Source organism: Sinocyclocheilus anshuiensis, unplaced genomic scaffold (assembly GCF_001515605.1).
Source record: "Sinocyclocheilus anshuiensis isolate Anshui unplaced genomic scaffold, SAMN03320099.WGS_v1.1 scaffold902, whole genome shotgun sequence".
NCBI lineage: Eukaryota > Metazoa > Chordata > Actinopteri > Cypriniformes > Cyprinidae > Sinocyclocheilus > Sinocyclocheilus anshuiensis.
In genome coordinates this window covers 649,978-668,357 of record NW_015537974.1, presented here as the reverse complement: position 1 = coordinate 668,357, position 18,380 = coordinate 649,978, and the positions used below count along the sequence as shown (strand labels likewise).

General features: G+C 37.0%; 2 protein-coding genes across 8 annotated transcripts in view; both read left to right on the top strand.

Annotated features, from left to right (window-relative positions):
* The first annotated feature begins 1,251 nt into the window (after window positions 1–1,251).
* LOC107671837 (PHD finger protein 20-like protein 1) lies at window positions 1,252–13,804 on the top strand. Of its 7 annotated transcripts, none has more exons than XM_016464862.1 (25): window positions 1,252–1,359; window positions 1,460–1,528; window positions 2,282–2,427; window positions 3,055–3,223; window positions 3,556–3,651; window positions 4,555–4,639; window positions 4,928–5,016; window positions 5,484–5,658; window positions 5,848–5,979; window positions 6,177–6,241; window positions 6,327–6,552; window positions 6,655–6,789; window positions 7,369–7,551; window positions 7,768–7,827; window positions 8,945–9,235; window positions 9,333–9,515; window positions 9,616–9,672; window positions 9,760–9,855; window positions 10,095–10,235; window positions 10,425–10,609; window positions 10,788–10,887; window positions 11,061–11,256; window positions 12,551–12,794; window positions 12,888–13,053; window positions 13,346–13,804. In XM_016464862.1, exons 3-25 carry the CDS (start codon window positions 2,345–2,347, stop codon window positions 13,486–13,488), a joined length of 3,300 nt encoding a protein of 1,099 aa, XP_016320348.1. In that variant the 5' UTR covers window positions 1,252–1,359; window positions 1,460–1,528; window positions 2,282–2,344; the 3' UTR covers window positions 13,489–13,804. The 7 variants fall into 7 exon arrangements, with proteins under 7 accessions (XP_016320348.1, XP_016320334.1, XP_016320342.1 ...); XM_016464848.1 differs by having other exon boundaries at window positions 5,481–5,658; XM_016464856.1 differs by having other exon boundaries at window positions 5,478–5,658; window positions 5,851–5,979.
* Window positions 13,805–15,179: 1,375 nt separating this feature from the next.
* Window positions 15,180–18,380, top strand: part of tg (thyroglobulin) — a 33,727-nt gene continuing 30,526 nt past the window's right edge. The window contains exons 1-8 of the mRNA XM_016465261.1: window positions 15,180–15,261; window positions 15,369–15,477; window positions 15,578–15,675; window positions 15,779–15,967; window positions 16,177–16,336; window positions 17,106–17,212; window positions 17,465–17,608; window positions 18,136–18,318. Coding sequence (XP_016320747.1) covers window positions 15,180–15,261; window positions 15,369–15,477; window positions 15,578–15,675; window positions 15,779–15,967; window positions 16,177–16,336; window positions 17,106–17,212; window positions 17,465–17,608; window positions 18,136–18,318 — 1,072 coding nt within the window. The remainder of the gene's footprint in view (window positions 15,262–15,368; window positions 15,478–15,577; window positions 15,676–15,778; window positions 15,968–16,176; window positions 16,337–17,105; window positions 17,213–17,464; window positions 17,609–18,135; window positions 18,319–18,380) is intronic.

Below are 18,380 nucleotides of genomic sequence, written 5' to 3'. Positions count from 1 at the left end.
TTTTTTTTAACTAAACAGCTTAAAAAACAAAAAGATTTTCGTGGGAGCAAGACCGTTTCTGATTTCGTGAAGGCTGGAGGAGCGGAGTACAAACTTTTGTTTGATAACTGCCATAATGCAGCCAACCGGATAATGGATGATTAAATTTGCTACAGTGCAAATGTTCATGTTTCATGAAATGAGTTTTACTTCAATTTTTTGTAATCCACTTGAATTTGAACAATTTGAAAACATGTAAAAAGTAATACATTATAATCTTTAAATTTGTTTTATTTTATTTACATTGTAGCCTTAGAAATGTTATAATGGAAAACAATATCTTTTAAAGTTTCAAACATGTAGCCTATATTATCATCAGGATTAAATAAATAAATAAAGCTGCTGAGCTGCAGATGGCGACAGAGGTTCCTGTGTCCTTCAGTTTATCCATGAGTCGTAACTGCAAAATAGCAAAGGCTGTGCAATATTTAAAGTGTAAGAAGGGAGAAGATGCCCTCCTTCAGAAAAGTGCACTTAATTGTAATTGATTTAGATACCCTTTAGATGTGCAGGATGATGATGCTTCAGCTAATGTGTTATTAAGGGAGATAAATAGAAACATTCCATTTAATAGAATGCTATCTCATAACACTATTTTAACATTATTTAAACTTGTGGCAAGAAGCCCATGTGTATACGTTTACAGAATGTATAAATGACGTTTAATATAATTTTTTAAAAACATATAAAGATTTGTCATTAATGTAGAATAAATATATTAAATATTTTAACTACATAAATGAAAAAACATTAACATTAATGTGTCCACAAATGTGTATAGATGTAGGTGAGATTTTGTCCCATCTATGGTCAAAAGAAAAGAATTATGGTGGGGTCATCTTATCCCATCTTAACCTATAATTCACCACCATACAACACAAGAGCTAAAAGAGAGCACACTGAAAGTTTTCTGAATAAGAGAGGCATGTATATGTTTAGCGCTTGAACATTTTGACCAATTCATGTAAACTATATCAGAATACACTTGCTCCCTTTCAGTTCATGTGAATACTTTGATTTAAAGGAATTGCACAGTCACACAACAGAGGATCTAACACAAATACGACATCTGGCACTATAGCAGAGATGGTCCATTTCGAGCTGAGATAAATAGGCTGTCTTTTTACAACAAAACAAACAAAACACAAAGCGTCTGATAAAAGGTCACGTGTCGGTCTGCAGCGCTCGTGCCTTCAGCCATTTTGTGCGTCGCGTGCGCGTGCGCGTGCGCGCACGTCCAGTTGGGTAAAAGTAACTGAGCTGGAGTGAATACAATACACTATAGGAATTAATTGCTATTCTCTCAATTAATTTGCAAAGGTAAATCTATATGTCACGCGTATAGCGGTCATCAGAAAGCAACTGTCATTCTTCGAGTCGTTTTAACAAAGATAAGAACTGGCCTGTATTTTTTTTGCAGTTTTATCCCCTCGGAACGGTTTAGCTAGTCTGCTTGGCTAGCTCTGCTGTGCTAACTGGACAATGAGAGGTTTGACCTGAAGTTTCATTTTTTAAATGATGAGGTGTATTGTTTATGCTCACGGGTTTAGTTGCCTTTTAAGGAAAGACTTGACAATTGTATTCATACTGCAGGAAATTTGAGAAACTCGTTAGCCAGTACCTAGCATTAGCAAGCTATGATAATCCAGTGAAAACAGTCAGCTACCCTCTCTTTATATTTTTATGTGTTTTCACTATTAAATTTACTTCTAGGTTCTTTAGAAGGTTAAGTTTTCCTTACAGAATAACCAGTTTTTGACATAGCGGTTTAATTTGTGCGCTAGTCTGTCAGAAGTGGAGTAAGTTACAGTAGCTGGTTAGCTCAGTTAGCCACTGTCCTGTCTGAACGCCTTTCCATAAACTTTTATGCATTTACTTGAATTCTGTTGTTTGCGTGTAATAGTGCTACTTCGTGACACGTTAGAGTGTGCAAACGTTAGGAACATATCTTCGTGTCCCTGATTGGAGGGTATCAGAATACAGTAGGTTGATGAAAGGCCTGGTTTTAGGGTAGATTTTGCAAGCTGGTAAAATAGTTGAGCATATATGTTCCTTAGTCGGCTTGAATGAAACCGTGCATGTGTGTTGGTGCATTTTCAAATACTACCTATGCAAATGCAATGCAGGATTAAAGAGTCAAATGTTTGTCTGTTTTAATATAAAGTTGGTATAAATAATATGTGAAGCGTTTGTCCATGCAATATAGTTCCTAGACTCATAGATCATTTCTTTATGTTCATAGGTCCGTCCACAGGACGAGAGAGCATTTGTGTCTTGAGAAAGACCTGGTAAGAGTACACAGAAAATGAGCAAGAAACCTCCAAATCGACCAGGGATCACTTTTGAGGTTGGCGCCAGGGTCGAGGCCCAGGACTACCTGCAAAAATGGTATGAATTCGTTTTGAAGGTTCATTTAAAAATGCAATACAATCACTGCTGCTAGTGTATTATGTTAAAACAGGAGTTTTAAACCGTGGTCCCAACTGTGACTTCAAGGGAGTGCTTGGGGGACTGGAAATTTTTTGAGAAAAATTCAAAATTTAATAAAAATATTTTAATAACAATTAGATGTAAGTAAATTTATCAAATTTGGTTAAAATAAGGAAATAAATGAGTGAAAAAAAACCCACATCTAACAGTTTAGTGCTAAAAAGAAACTTAACTTAATAGTAACAAATAATTTTTTTAGCAGTATAAACCTGGTCTTTATACAGTAAACTATATAGATGCTTTTTTATTTTAGGGTGATTGCATATGGATCATTATATTTGGGGCATCTAAAAGATTGAAAACCCCTGTGTTATAACAGTGTAACAGTTTGCAAATACTCACTTGATTAATTTTGTCTCATTTAAAACAAATAAGAGTTACACTGAAACATTAGTCTGTTTGTGTCACTTTCTTTAGGAATAGTTTGTTTAATGGGCCATTATTAAACTTGTGTTTTGTGCTTTGTTTTGTTGTTTTTTAAGTTATTCATGTATCCATGATCCATGTTGATTGGTTTCTTTGCAGGTACCCTTCACATATCGAAAAGATTGATTACGATGAAGGAACGATGCTTGTGCATTTTGACCGTTGGAGCCATCGGTACGACGAATGGATTCTCTGGGACAGCAACAGAATTCGGCCATTAGAGAGACCGGCACTCCGCAAAGAGGGTCTCAAAGAAGAGGAGGTGTCTGTATGTTTGCAATACTTCCTCTTTTCAGATATGTTTATGGTCTGAAATATCTAGGATGACATGACAAGCATGAGAAATGCTGTTAGAGCTGTATTTATTCAGCGCAACTTATAACATCCAAGTGAAAGATATAACACCAACATGTCAGAATTTGTTTTTTTTAATGTGATCATTTTGGTGCTGATTCTTTTCTATACCCACTGTATGTCGAATGAAGCTGCTAAAATAAACTTTATTGATGTTTTCAGCCACTCGAGTGAAATAAAAGAAAATCTCATTTGTTAATGAGATGAATGATTGATTGATTTTTGTCTTACAAACATTTCTGCCAGGAGAGACTCAGTGAGATGAGAGCATCTCATCTTCGTGAGCTTCCTGGAAGTACAGAGAGCACAGAGGACCAAAAAGACTTACCCCAGCAGAGACAAGTACATAACTCAGTTGCCCATCTACCTTGATCTGGCTCTCTCAAACTGCTTGTCCCATCATTGTTTGGGTTTTTCCTCCATCTACATAGCCAAAACCTTTTAATATTTTTTGGGCCGCAAGCAATCATCCATTTAAAAAAAATACACAGGCTTTTGTGACTTCTATTTAAAGAGGCGTTGTTACACTTACACTAATGTCCAAAAGTTTGGTTTCGGTAAGATTTTGTAAAGTTAATCTATTATTCAGTCCAAAAAATATATAAAAACCCCAGTAAAAACGGTAATATTGTGAAATATGATGAAAATTTAAAATAAACTTTTCTATTTTAGTATTTCAAATAGTAATCCGTGGTGGCAAAGCTGCTTAAGAAACAGTTCTTATTGCTATCAGTGTTGAAAACTGTTTTGATGCTTAATAGTTTTGTGGAGACAGTGGCATATTCTTTCAGGATTCTTTGTTGAATAGAAATTTAAAAAAGAATCTTACTGACTTCAAAACATCTTTCAAAAAATCTACTGATTTCAAAAAATCTTACTGACCCCAAACTTTTGAACTGTAGTATGTTTAAAGAAAGCTTTCCTTTCTGATGTATAGAAATAAAGTAGATAAAATATGGTTAAGAATCTGTAAATACAATTGAGGCTTCTGTGGTTTTCTTGAATTTAATTTTAACTAGTATTTGAACTTATCGGCGTGGTTGTTAAACTACTATATTCAGCTTGGCAAGTGCTCCATGAAATTATCAGATGTTTATGGTGTGTTCATTACAGTTTATACTGTTCTAACCATTCACCTTTACTATCACAGCACATCCCATATCTTCAAAACAGGCTTGGTTGAATTAGTCTGGGTTGTGTTGACTAATTAATTGCATGTCTATTTTGTTTTTATTTCGTCTTTAGGAATTGAGAGATGGTGAGGAGGTGCTTGCCCGATGGACAGATTGCCGCTACTACCCTGCCAAGATTGAAAGTATCAACAAGGAAGGTAAGATCACCTTGCTCATCCTTCGGGGCAGAAACATAATTTTTCTGTCAGTGCAATAAAAATGTTAAGTGTAATTATCATTCAGTTAAAGTGAGTCTGGCTTTCTTTGGTTAAGTGTGACCGTAATGATTGTTCTCAAATGCATAAGAAAAAGTGTTTGCAAATGCTATTTTTGAAAGGATAGGATTTAGCCAAATGCATCTACAGGTTAAACATAAACTTTAAAATTTATTTGAATCAAATCTAAAGACTCAAGAATGTATTTGCTGTTTTTTCTTTGTACTTTAGGCACTTACACTGTACAATTTTATGATGGAGTCATTCGCTGTGTGAAAAGAATCCATATCAAGTCCATGCCAGAAGATGCAAAAGGACAAGTAAGTTTATTAAAGTGACTTTACAGAGTCCTCATTGGTTCCTTTCTTTTCTTTTCTTTTTTCTTCTAACAAATAGGTTCTCCTGAAGTTTAATATATTTGTTTTTCACAGCTTGATCATTTTTGAGCATACTTTATAGTTAATTGTGTATTTCAGTGTGGCCCTCTATAGTATTGTCCTTTACCTCTTCCTCTCTTTCAGAAGGTAAAATGCATGGGGTCAATCCTGAATATTATTTGAAGACACAAGCAGCTGGTCCACACAGCTTACAGTTGCGTCTTTGTGCCAGTCAGGCAGCTCAGGGATGCTCAATCACTTTATTCTACCTCCTCAGTTACCTTTACTACTTTATTAATAGCTTTAAGTTTTTTTGTTTGTTTGTTTGTTTTGCATGGTCAGAGATGTGTTTGTGACCAGTCTGTCTATGTCAGATGTGACTGATATTGTATTGGTTTGTGTTCAAGCAGGACTGGATCGCTCTGGTGATGGCTGCTTCCGGTGCAGCCAAGAATAAAGGAGGGAACAGACCACGTACCAGCGCCAACAGCAACAAAGACCGAGTGGACAGGAGGGAACAGCGGTCAGATGAAGAGCTTGACGATGATGATGAAGATGATGATGATAGCGAATCAGAGAAACTTGGTATGTGATTTGTTAGGACTTTACTTGCCCAATGAATTTCTGGATGTTTTCTGGTGAAGTTCTTGCCTACCGATCTGTGTTCGGTTATATATCTTTCATAAACCTTTGTCATTTGGTTGGAGACTGATCTTAAATCAGCACTTCATTCATATTGAGCAGCCACATCTGTCCGTTTCCTGCTTTACGCAGCAGAACTGGACTCAGAAGAGAAGGACAGTAAGCCAGCTGCTGAGGCGCTTGAACCAGCTACAGCAAAGAGGAGGAGCAAAAGACAAGGCAACTTGTGCAGCAGTAAAAGGGCGCGTCTCAGCAAGGGGGCAGGTAAACGTCATAGGTCCTTAAAATATTGGACAATGAGGGCCTTAGAGTAAAAAATGTTGAGATCCACTCTTCTAAATTCATCTTTAATAGTCAGAATCATCATGGCCTCTATATTTTCTAAATAAACTGTGACATTAATTAAGCAGTATGTAATGACTATGATGTTTTGTGTGTGATTTTCCTTTCTAATCATTAAGGATGTGCTGACACTGAGTCTGAATGCAAAGCAAAGTCAAAAGAGCTTCCAGTGACATCACAGCAGGTATAGATGAAACTGACATACTGTTATCAACATGATGATCACTTTAGTAGACACACTGTGTCATGTTTACTTCTCCACCCATCAGAAAGTGTCAGGTGCAGAGGCTAGTCCTGATGATGAGAGATCCCAGTCCGTCAGTTGTCAAAAAACCCCAGCACCCCTCTCTAGCCCATCCCTGTGCAAGTCTCGCTCAAGAAGACTCAAACATGACTCGGAAGAGTCCACCACTAGCAATCAGAACACAACCACAGTCCCCGAACCCAGTCCTTCACCCAGTTCGGCACACACCCTCCCAGACAGCACACACACTGGTAGGTAGAGTTTATGCATTGTCAACTGTGAGCAGTTACAACAAACTTGATATTTCATAATAAATAGATGTGAAAATAATATGCATGTCTGTTTCTGCATAGCCCCTACCAACTCCCCCCAGAAAAGGAGACGATCTCAGCGTCTAGCAACCAGCTCTGACCAGGCTTATCCCTCTTCACCACACATGAGGGATTCCAGCACTCACTCTCCTCCTCCAGATGACTCTCAGAAAGCTGGTGAGAGACACAAACTTGTGTGCCATTGTAAAGCACTCAAAAAATTGCTGTTCAATGGTTTGGGGTCGGTATGATTTTTAAAAGTTTTTTAATGTTTAAAGTCTCAAATGCTCATCAAGACTGCATTTTTTAAATGAAAGTACAGTAAAAACTATAATATATTGAATTAACTTTTCTATTTTAATATATTTAAAAAAAGTAATTTCATTCTTTGATTGCAAAGCTGAATTTTCAGCAACCCTTATTCCAGTCTTTAGTGTCACATGATCCTTCAGAAACCATTCTTACATGCTGATTTGGTGCTCAAGAAACTTCTTATCTTATTATTATTATCAATGTTGAAAACAGTTGATATTTTTTGGAAACTGTCAGAATTTTTCTGGACTCTTTGAATAGTACGTTAAAAAATATTTGAAATAAAAATTGTCAGTAGAAATAGAAAAATCTTACTGACCCAAAACTTTTGAAAGGTAGTGTACATGCATGCCGGTAGCACCACTCTAGAATAGTGTTTTTTGAAATTGCATGATTATCAATACCTGATCTGTGTAAATTATGCATGTTAATTTTTTTTTTTAGGTGAAGACAGCAGCACTGAAGTTAAAACAGAAGCTCCTTCACAAAAGCCAGCTTCAGGAAGCCCATCCACAGCTCCTCCCACTAGCATTGCTCAGTCACCAGTCACTGAGAAGGACAAGATGACTGACATGTTGTCCAGTAATCAAACAACTCTTGAAGGGAACTCACCTTCTGTAGTGACAGGTAGGTTGGCCATGCAGCCATAGAATTGAATGCCTTTATTATGTTTCTCCATGAACCTTTTGAAGGACACTTTGTGTCAATGATATAGTAAACACATACCAGGATATAAGGAAAATATCAACAGTAGACTGTGTAATGGTAATGATTGTTATGGTGTTGCTGCTGGGCTTTTGTGATATGTAAATACTATGTATTATCTTCTCATTTTATGTTCAGCTCCAGGTCAGAAAGTTCCTTTCAGGACTCCTAAAGCCAACAAACACGCCAGAGAGCCAAGTATGGATCTTCAACTGTCTTCCACTTATATATATACACAGTGGCGTGAAAAAGTGTTGGCCCCCTTCCTGATTTCTTATTTTTTTGCATGTTTGTCACACTTTAATGTTTCAGATCATCAAACAAATTTAAATATTAGTAAAAGATAACACAAGTGAACACAACATGCAGTTTTTAAATGAAGGTTTTTATTATTAAGGGAAAACAAAATCCAAAACTACATGGCCCTGTGTGAAAAAGTGTTTGCCCCCTAAACCTAATAACTGGTTGGGCCACCCTTAGCAGCAACAACTGCAATCAGATTTCTTGATTGCGAACAGGTGTGGCAGTAATCAGGCCTGGGTGTGGCTAGAGAAATTGAACTCAGGTGTGATAAACCAGTTTTAACAGGGGGGCAAACACTTCTTCACACAGGGCCATGTAGTTTTGGATTTTGTTTTCCCTTAATAATAAAAACCTTCATTTAAAAACTGCATGTTGTGTTTACTTGTGTTATCTTTGACTAATATTTAAATTTGTTTGATGATCTGAAACATTAAAGTGTGACAAACATACAAAAAAATACGAAATCAGGAAGGGGGCCAACACTTTTTCACACCACTGTATATATATATATATAGATAGATAGATAGACAGTATATTTTTTATTTTATCATTTTAATATGTGACCCTGGACCACAAAATCAGTCTTAAGTCGCTGGGGTATATTTGTTGCAGTAACAAAATTATTGATTTTTCTTTTATGCCAAAAATCATTAGGATATTAAGTAAAGATCATGTTCCATGAAGATATTTTGTAAATTTCCTACTGTAAATATATTAAAACTTAATTTTTGATTAGTAATATGCATTGCTAAGAATTTTTAGACAACTTCAAAGGCGATTTTCTCAATATTTAGATTTTTTTTTGCACCCTCAGATTCCAGATTTTCAAATAGTTGTATCTCGGCCAAATATTGTCCTATCCTAACAAACATACATCAATGGAAAGCTTATTTATTCAGCTTTCAGATGATGTATAAATCTCAATTTCGAAAAATTGACCCTTATGACTGGTTTTGCGGTCCAGGGTCACATATATAGTAGTATCTAACAAAGGCTTTCCTTTCCTTTTCAGTTATTAACACCAAAAAGTCTGATGATCCCACTGCTCCCAATGAGTCTTTAATAGACTTGGACCATAATAAATTTAAGTGTAAAGTCCCTGGCTGCTCTAAAGCATTCCGGAAAGCAAAGCTGCTGGACTATCACCTGAAGTACTATCATAACACTGAGAAAGAAATGGACAGCGAAGTCTGCTCACCAGAGAGGGTTGGCCGCACCAGGGCCACGTCTGCTTCCATGCCTACGAGCACCTTGTCTGATATGCCAGATAACAAGAGACGCAGGACCGTCTCTACTTCTTCCTGTAGGTTGTTATTTGTCGGGGTCTTTTCAATCAAATGGCTAATGAATTAACAGTTACACAGTTTAACTGAATTTTGTTTTTTTGTTTGGGGGCTTAGCTCTGTCCTCTCACGGCTTCATGCTTCAAATGGACAGCTCTGGCTGTGTGAGGCCTCCTAAGTTCTGTAAGAAGAAACGTTCTTCTGCCTCTGTCAGTTCAGACAGTACAGAGGTCTCCCTACCACCTCCCACCTTTGATAATCTCCACGATAAGATTATCAAGAAGGATAAGCACCTAGATGGTGAGCTATTTCTGCAGATTGTAAAGATGATGAATGGAGTTCTTCCTTTTTCTCCATGTTATTTAACCTTTTATCTTATGGATGTTTATTTTGTTTTCAGGGCTTTGTATAAAGACAGAGCGGAAATTCAAACTGGAGGATAAATGTCAGTTGTTTGGTGAGTTTACTGAACTTTTTTAAAATTTGATTTCACATTCTTAAACCAAGAAGTTCTCATATCTTGTGTTTCTTTCTCTGCTTGTAGTGAAAAAGAGGGATAAAGACAGAAGGAAAGAGAAGGACCTTTTCCGAATTAAACAGAAGAAAAAGAAAAAAAAGAAGAAGAAATCAAAGCTGCACTGTACGATAAGTTTTGAGGTTTGCCTCAATTTCAGAGGTCTTTTTACTTACAAGTTTTAGAAGTACTTAAAATCTCACATCTGTGAGTAAAAAAAAAAACTACAATGTCTTTTAAAATGTTTTAATTTTAACTTTGTCTTAAAGTGCCACATTTCACATCTGTTTCAGTTCATAATGAGTTGCCTGTAAATGTTCCCGTATGAAATGAGAGGGTCATATTGTTCTCACCTTTGTGCAAAGGTTATTCAGACCTGGATGAGATGTCGTTGGCTTATTTGGATAGACCGTCTTCCCCAATACATCGTTCTTCCTCTAGTGCCTTCAAGCACAGCACCTTCCAATACCCTCGTGCCATACTGTCCGTCGACCTCACCGGGGAGAGTAAATCCTCTCATTGATTTGCAGCCTTTTGTAGCTACTTTCCAATAATGTTATCATTTCAGCTGTAGCTTCCAGCCATTAAATTTGATGTTCTGTAGCTAATAGATAGAAGTCAACATGAATATGGTATCAGTGGTATGCCGTGATGTTGAGCCTCATTTCATGTCCTACTTCCTTTTCCTATCTCAGACCTGTCAGACATCGACTTCCTGGAAGACTCGACCACTGAGAGTTTGCTGTTCAGTGGAGATGAGTATTACCAGGATCTAGACTCGATCACTATGGAGGACTTCCAGGATGAGGATGATGATGGTGCCGATGAAATTGTTCGCTGCATCTGTGAGATGGATGAAGAAAACGGCTTCATGATTCAGGTAGGATTACTTTTAGTAAATACCACCTGATAAGCTTTGAAAGTAGTTTTTATTCTGTCTGTAAACAGAGTTTCATGCAAGAAACATCTTATATATGCTGATTTATGGTGTCTTTGTTTTGAATCTGTTGTCTGAAGAATTGCAAAACTTTTCTGATAGCATATCTCTCTCTGTACAGTGTGAGGAGTGTATGTGCTGGCAGCACAGTGTGTGTATGGGGCTTTTGGAGGACAGCATCCCCGATCACTACATATGTTACATCTGCAGAGACCCTCCAGGTAACAATATTCTGCAACAATACCGTGCACAAAGGGTCAGCATGATTTTGTAGCTTTATCTTCAACTTTATCCAGCTTACTAAAGATGTCATATGTCTGTTTCTTAAATGGAAATTAAGTTTATGTAAATATAAAACTGAAATTGCTCCAAACTATGTATTTTTTTTTTTCAGGTCAGAGGTGGAGTGCTAAATACCGCCATGATAAAGACTGGCTACAGAAGGGCCACATGTATGGCCTGTCCTTCCTCACAGAGAACTACTCGCATCATAATGCCAAGAAGATCGTGTCCACTCACCAGCTGCTTGCTGATGTTTACAGTGTTAAAAATTTGCTCCATGGCCTTCAGCTGAAGATGGATATTTTACAGTAAGAGACACTTTGCCTTTCCTGAAGCCTACCAAATTATTTAAATTAGGTGACATTGTGGAAAAAAGCATATTAACTACCATAAAAATGTTCCAAAAGGAATTGTTAAAGATGGGTTAAGCTAGGGCAGGGCGATAAACTATATCTTACCCAGATTGTGATAAAAGTTATGTTAATAATGATGAGAAGATGTGGACATTTTTACTCAATAAGGATTAATATAATGTCCTATAACAGCAGAAATAAACACAGCATCAGCCAGTCAGTGCAAACACACACAACACTCACAGTGTTTCAAGCATCTGACATCTCAATATATGAGGACAGTCCACATGAACTTAATCTCCAGAGCTTTACTGAGAGTTCACTTCACAAGCTTTTTCACCATTTCAGCTGAGAAAACCTATAAATGCACACTGAAACTTAAAAATCTTCATGACAAACTAAAAGTTTGGAAACACCGAAATACAGTATATTACTATTGTATACCAAGATGTTCTTAATATTACTATTTTTAAGGAATATCATTCAACCAAGATTTGTTTTATCCAACCATTTTCAGTATTTTTGTGTTAAAGGGGTCATAGGATGCGATTTCAAGTTTTCCTTTCTCTTTGTTATGGTAAGGGGCGTTACATTTCCGAAGAGTGCTTGCGGTGTTCGGCCAATCACAATGCACTGGGTCAGCTGGCCAATCAGAGCAGACTGTGCTGGTCAAAAGGAGGGACTGTAGAAAACGAAGCTTTTGAGAGAGGCGGGGCATAGAGGATCTACAATAATGTACAGTATTTGAAAAATAATGTGTTTTTTTGAACATTAAAGCATGTCAACATATTCTGTTACACCAAATACACAAAATAATGATCTTTAAAAAAGCATCATATGACCCCTTTAAATAAACCATAGAATCCAGAAAAAAATAAAATGGAAAACACAGAATTTAGGGACAAAAATCAAATGGATTCATTCAAGTTATTTTTACATTCATTCTTAAGGTCTAACAAGCATGTTGAAAGCGTTTTTTTTTTCTCATTAATTAATGAGAATGAGTAAATTAATATCGTGATGAATATTGATATTGCATGACATGGAAAAAATATTATGATAATATTTTTGCCCATATTGCCCAGCCAATTTTGAATTTAATTTGATTTGTGTAACAATGATTGTGCAATGGTTGAGTTGAGTTTTTAGGCCTGTTTTCCAAAGCTGTCAGGTTTTAAATTGATCTTCTGATATATTACTGTAGAAGAAAAGATGCAGGAACAATAATACACTTTTAACATATTCTCAGGAACAAACATAACCCAAGTTTGCACTTGTGGGCCCGGTCTTGGGTGAACTCTGATGAGGACCAGCCTATGGGTGGCGTTCCAGACTGTCTACATTTCAAAGAGCATCTCAACCTGAACTCAAACCCTGAAACTTACATTACCAGCGAACACAGCTACCAGAAACCTCCCGGTACAGGCCTCGAACACACAAGGGATGAGCAGGGGATGCAAACAGCCTCTCAGTTTAACCGAAAGGAAGAAGAGGTAACCAAGGGACAATTAAATCTCAGATCTGGATAGGGTCAGTACGTGAAAGGATATGGAGTTTGAAATCTGTGCTGTTTATGGTTTGTGCAGGTGAGCAGTGCCATTGCTCTGTCTGGCTGTGTGAATGACAGCGGTCTGGGCTCCATGGAGCAGGCCAGGAACTGTCTGCAGTGGCAAATGAACCTGCTTACACACATAGAGGATGTTCAGAACCAGCTGTCTGGCCGTATGGACCTTATTGAGAAAGAGCTTGATGGTAAGGGGGAGAAATATGGGAAGTGCCGTTATCAAATCAAAACTATATTTAATGCCACATGACCAGGGCTGGTTGAATTCTTTTCTGTGGTCTCAGAAGTATGCCGTCATGAGCTTATTAAGTTGAGTTTAAAAGGCTTGCTCATGAGTTGTGATGGCTAATGTTTTTATCCTTTGTGAAGATTTAACCAGAAACATTTTGCTTGCTTTTGCCATTAAAATCACCAAAGCGGAGATGCCTATTTTTGATATTTTGTAAAGGTTTCATTCTTTTTCTCCCTATCTGTATGAAGTGCTCGAGAGTTGGTTGGACTTCACAGGAGAATTGGAGCCCCCTGATCCCCTGGCCCGACTCCCACAGGTCAAGTGCCGCATCAGACAGCTTCTGACAGACCTGGGAAAAGTGCAGCAGATGAGCACCCTCTGCTCTGTGTGATACACACATTACAGTGTGTGTTCTGAGCTTCTAACATAACCTCTCGTTTCTTCACACACAACGACGTGTGAGAAGGTTTATTCAACATGATTCTCCTTTGTGAAGTAAAACATTGGCCATCACCATGTATGACAAAAGGAATATTCACACTTAATGTGTGAAACAGGAAGAGGTCAGTGCATTCATGCTGAGTCAAAACATATCTGCTTAAAGAAGATTTTGCTTTCCAAAATAGGAAGAGCGCACTATAGCAGATTAATTCTTTCACATGTTAAGAGAAGGGATTATCTATTTAAAAAAAAAAAAAAAACTGAAGAGATCACAAAACCACACAAATTTAGGTTTTAACTACTTTATTTTTATTTTTTTGCATCAGTTAGACCCCCAAAGCAAATCTAGTCTGTATTTCCACTCCGTGAGCTTAAGGAAATTTTAACTTGACTGAAGTGGGTCACTGATAGCAGACTGTTTAAGAGTTCATTAGCGTTTGAGGAAACAAAATCTGGTTATAAAGTTTTTTTTGTCACTTAAAAAGTCACTTTAAAGTGCCAGGAAAACAGACCACTGGTCTGTTTTTTTTTCTTTTCCCCTCAGACATGCACAGTTCAGGATTTATACGTTTTTGAAATGGATGTTGCATTTTAGGCCAGGAATGGGGCTTATTTGCAGTCTGATACACTGGTACTAAAGGTTCACAATGCCTACAAGCTCATTAGACCAACACCTAGACAGTTTTCACACATCAACTTGTCTCTAATACTTTAGCATGTTTCTCTACAGTCTTGATGGATACTGTAGCGATTCACAAGAAAACAAACTACTCTAACTCAATCCAGGATGTCCAGAAATAGGCGACTCTTCTCACTAAGGTCTGTTTATCACGTTGATACTTTGAGAGTTGCTACCGTGAAGTAAGCTAATCCTGAGATGGATGTAAATGCATATAATAAATCCATTTAGTTCAGTTTTTTTTTTTTTATGTATAAACAGTTTTTATAACTGTAAGGAAAAACAATGAAAAACTAAGGCAGAAGAGGATAATACTTGAAAATGCCTGTTTAATCTCAATTTCTATTAATCTGTACAAAGAGTGTTTTAGAATTTTGATTTAAAACTTGAAGTTTCTTTAGATGAGAAATACCAGCTGTACATTTAAAGCGTTTATTTAAAGACCTGATGTAATTATCTGTATGTACAACTTCATTAAAAAATATTCTCAACTTTTTTTTGTGTATGGTCATTGTTTACACACTTCCTTTATGCAATAATGTTTATATGTAAATGTGAATTTGTGTTCTCTGGGGGTGGTTTAGGTAGTATTTGTTTTCTTTTAAATGTTTCTACATAGTATTTTCCTCTTTATAGAAGTATTGGGCAACAAAATAAGAGAAGTTACTTCACACAGCTTTATTCTTCTCTGTTGAAAGTGCTTTTCAGATGACTGGTGTTGCTGGTTCTTCTCAAATAAGCACTCTCAAAAGTTCAAGCTTGGCTGCTCACTTTACAATGTCCAAAATGTTCTTATTCACCACCAGGTACTCTAACCAGGCTGGAGAGGTTTGTGTTTTGATAGTTAAATCCGTAAAACGGCAAAATGCTGAACAGGTATGACAATGCACATCTTGGATATGGTATAAAAGACACTGCAGTCTTGTAGCATTCACTAGGAGAGTTCTTGCATCCTAGAGAAGATGCAGAACATGGAAGAGATGAAGCTCCTTTGTGTAACCTTTACACTGCTTAGCATCTCTCTGACGTATGGAAAGATTTCAGGTGAGTGTCCGGTCTATTCACAACAGCTTTGTTTATTCTAATTCTCTATAGGTTCTGTATTTAGGTTTCTATGGTTTGAAACTCGTCCACCTGTTTCTTCCCCTCAGAGTACCAGCTGGAGACCGAGAGTCTGAGTCAATGTGAACAGCTCAGGGCTGTCAGTTCAATGCAGGGACATGAGCACATAGCCCAGTGCTCTGAGGACGGCCGATTTAGGTGCATTAACTTGACCGATACTATATATGATATTATTACATAAATGCACCATGGTATGTTATGGTAAAGTTTGAAAAAAAAATTAATGGCACCCTTGTAGGCATGTTCAGTGTAATCGTGGAGGCGGGGAGTGTTGGTGTGTGAATGTAGAAGGACTTGAGATACCTGGGAGTCGACAAAATGGATCCACGGTTCATTGTAAGTCATTCTTCATAATTCAACTTCAACATGTCCAGCATTACAAAAAGTTGCTTTACTAACTATTTTGATCTATTAAATGCATCCTGTCCCCTCTCTATAGGTTTAACCTCGTGCCAGCTCCAGAGACAGCAGGCCCTGCGAACTGAAGGCATCACACTGGTGCCAGCATGTTTGGACTCAGGTGAGTTCGAGCCGGTGCAGTGTGATGCGTCCCGTGGCCAGTGCTGGTGCGTGGACCAAGAAGGCATGGAGATCTATGGAACCAGGCAGAATGGAAAGCCCTCAAAGTGTGAGTGCATTTATTAAGTGTTGTATTCATTTAACTCCCTGGATGCATTGGTTGAACTGTTCAGATGAGTCTCTGAAAAAGCAAGATTTTTACCTGCTTAGATTTGTTTAAATAGCTGTGAATCTTACATTTCTGGGTGACGCAGAAATGGATAATCTGCTCTTTGACATCAGAATTACTGTACAATGCGTCTTAACCCTTGACCTTAGGTCCTGGTACTTGTGAGGTAAGACAGTGGCGACTCCTTCATGGTTTCGGAGAACCCTCTCCCCCTCAGTGCTCAAATGACGGGGGCTTCTTACCTGTGCAGTGCAAGTTTGTCAACACCACTGACAGGATGATATTTGATCTGTTACACACCTTTAACAGGTGAGACATGTGGTTTACCGTTCAAAAGTTTGAGGTTGGTAATATTTTATTTGAGCCAAAATACAGTACAACAGCTATATTGTGAGATATTATTATAATTTAATATTACAGAATATATAGTATTGGCGAAGCCGAATTTTCAGCAGCCATTATTACAGTCTTCAGAGTCGCATGACTCTTCAGAAATCATTCTAATATGTTCATTTGGTGCTCAAGAAACATTTCTTATTACTATCAATTAGTTGTGCTGCTTAAAATTTTGATGTAAACCGTAATAAAAATATTTTTCAGGATTCTTTGACGAATGCAAAGTTCAAAAGTACAGCATATAAAAAAAAAAGTATTTTGCTAAATTTTAAATGTCTTTACTGCCTTTTTTTATCATTCGAATATGTCTTTGCTGAATAATAATATTAATTTAAAAAAGTATATATACCTAAAAAAAATTACTGACCCTAAACTTTTGAATGGTAGTGTATATTATTCTGTAATACTAAAACTGAAAATTGCTAAATAAAGGTTATTTTCTCATATAAAGTTAAAATTTAATTGAATTAATAGAGATTCACTTCCAAAAGCTTTTTTTAGCACCACAATTCTGTATCTGGGAAAGCAGCCCAAGCTGTACATAATTAACCATTAGATATCAGTATTGTGTCAGAAGAAGCATGTATAACGGTTTTTCCTGATTTTCTACTCTTCTCTAACAGTTTTTAAATGCATCTGCTACAAGTGACTAATTTAATTGAAATTTCTTTTACTTTAACAGAGACCCAGAAGTGTTCCAGACATTCAGTGCTTTCAGAAAGGCCTACCCAGAGCTCTCTAGTTATTGTTTCTGTGCAGACAGTCGTGGAAGAGAGATGCCAAGCACAGGTGATACACACCTCTTCAGTTACATTCAGGTTAAAGAACTGGACCAAAAGCTTGTAGGTTTATACACTGCAAAGAGTGATTCATAAACTATCACCATTGCAAGTGGTGCCCTTTTTTGCCCTTGCAGAACACTGAACCTCTGTTTGCCCCAGGGCGACTATGATTCTGAGTTGTCATTAGTTTTCCCTGGTCAAGTTGTGACATTTTGTGTGCTGTTAAAAAGATGAATTGTTTTGAGTTTGGTTTGTGTAGGTGTGGAGTTGCTGTTGGATGAGGTGTATGACACAGCGTTTTCAGACCAGACTGCAGGAAGTACATTTGCACAGTCAAACATGTATCGAATCCTACAGCGTCGCTACCTTGCCGTCCAGCTGGCCATGAGCGGGAGATTTAGATGTATGCAGCATTTTGTTAAAAAGCAAGCCACTATAATGATGTCATGCACTGCAAAAAAATAATTTTCTTAATCAGTGTTTTTGCCTTGTTTTCCAGTTAAAATATCTAAATATTCCTAAGGATATGCATTTTTGGTTTTCAAGTAAATTTAAGATACATTTATTAAGTTTAAGTTTATTTTTCTTAAATAATTTGCAAATAGTTTTCCCTTGATTTGCTTGAAAAAAAAAAGAAGTATATATATATATATAATAATGTATATATTAATTTACACACACACACACACACACATATATATATATATATATATATATATATATATTATTTTTATTAATTTTTTTGCTAGAATAAACTATTTTTATTTTTTTTTACTAATACACATTTGTTTCCTGTACATATAAAGACAGAATATGGGAAAAAATAGTAGTAGTTGTTGCAGTGCAGGACTAAAATCTACCCTTCAGCATTTACTTGATACATCCGTATAATAGTACAGGTACTTACCCAACTCTTGTTCTTTTTATAAGGTCCCACCCCATGTGAGAGCGAACGGGCCGCAGCTACTCAGGCTGGCAGTTCCTTTGTACCCTCCTGTATTGATAACGGAGCATATGTGTCAACCCAGTGTCAGTCCAGTGGCCAGTGTTGGTGTGTGGATACTGATGGCAAAGAGATCTTTGGCACACGCCAGTATGGAGTACCAAATTGTAGTGAGTTTGGCCTTTGTGTGTATTTCATGGAATATTCATTATTATGTCCCATGATGCCTCTT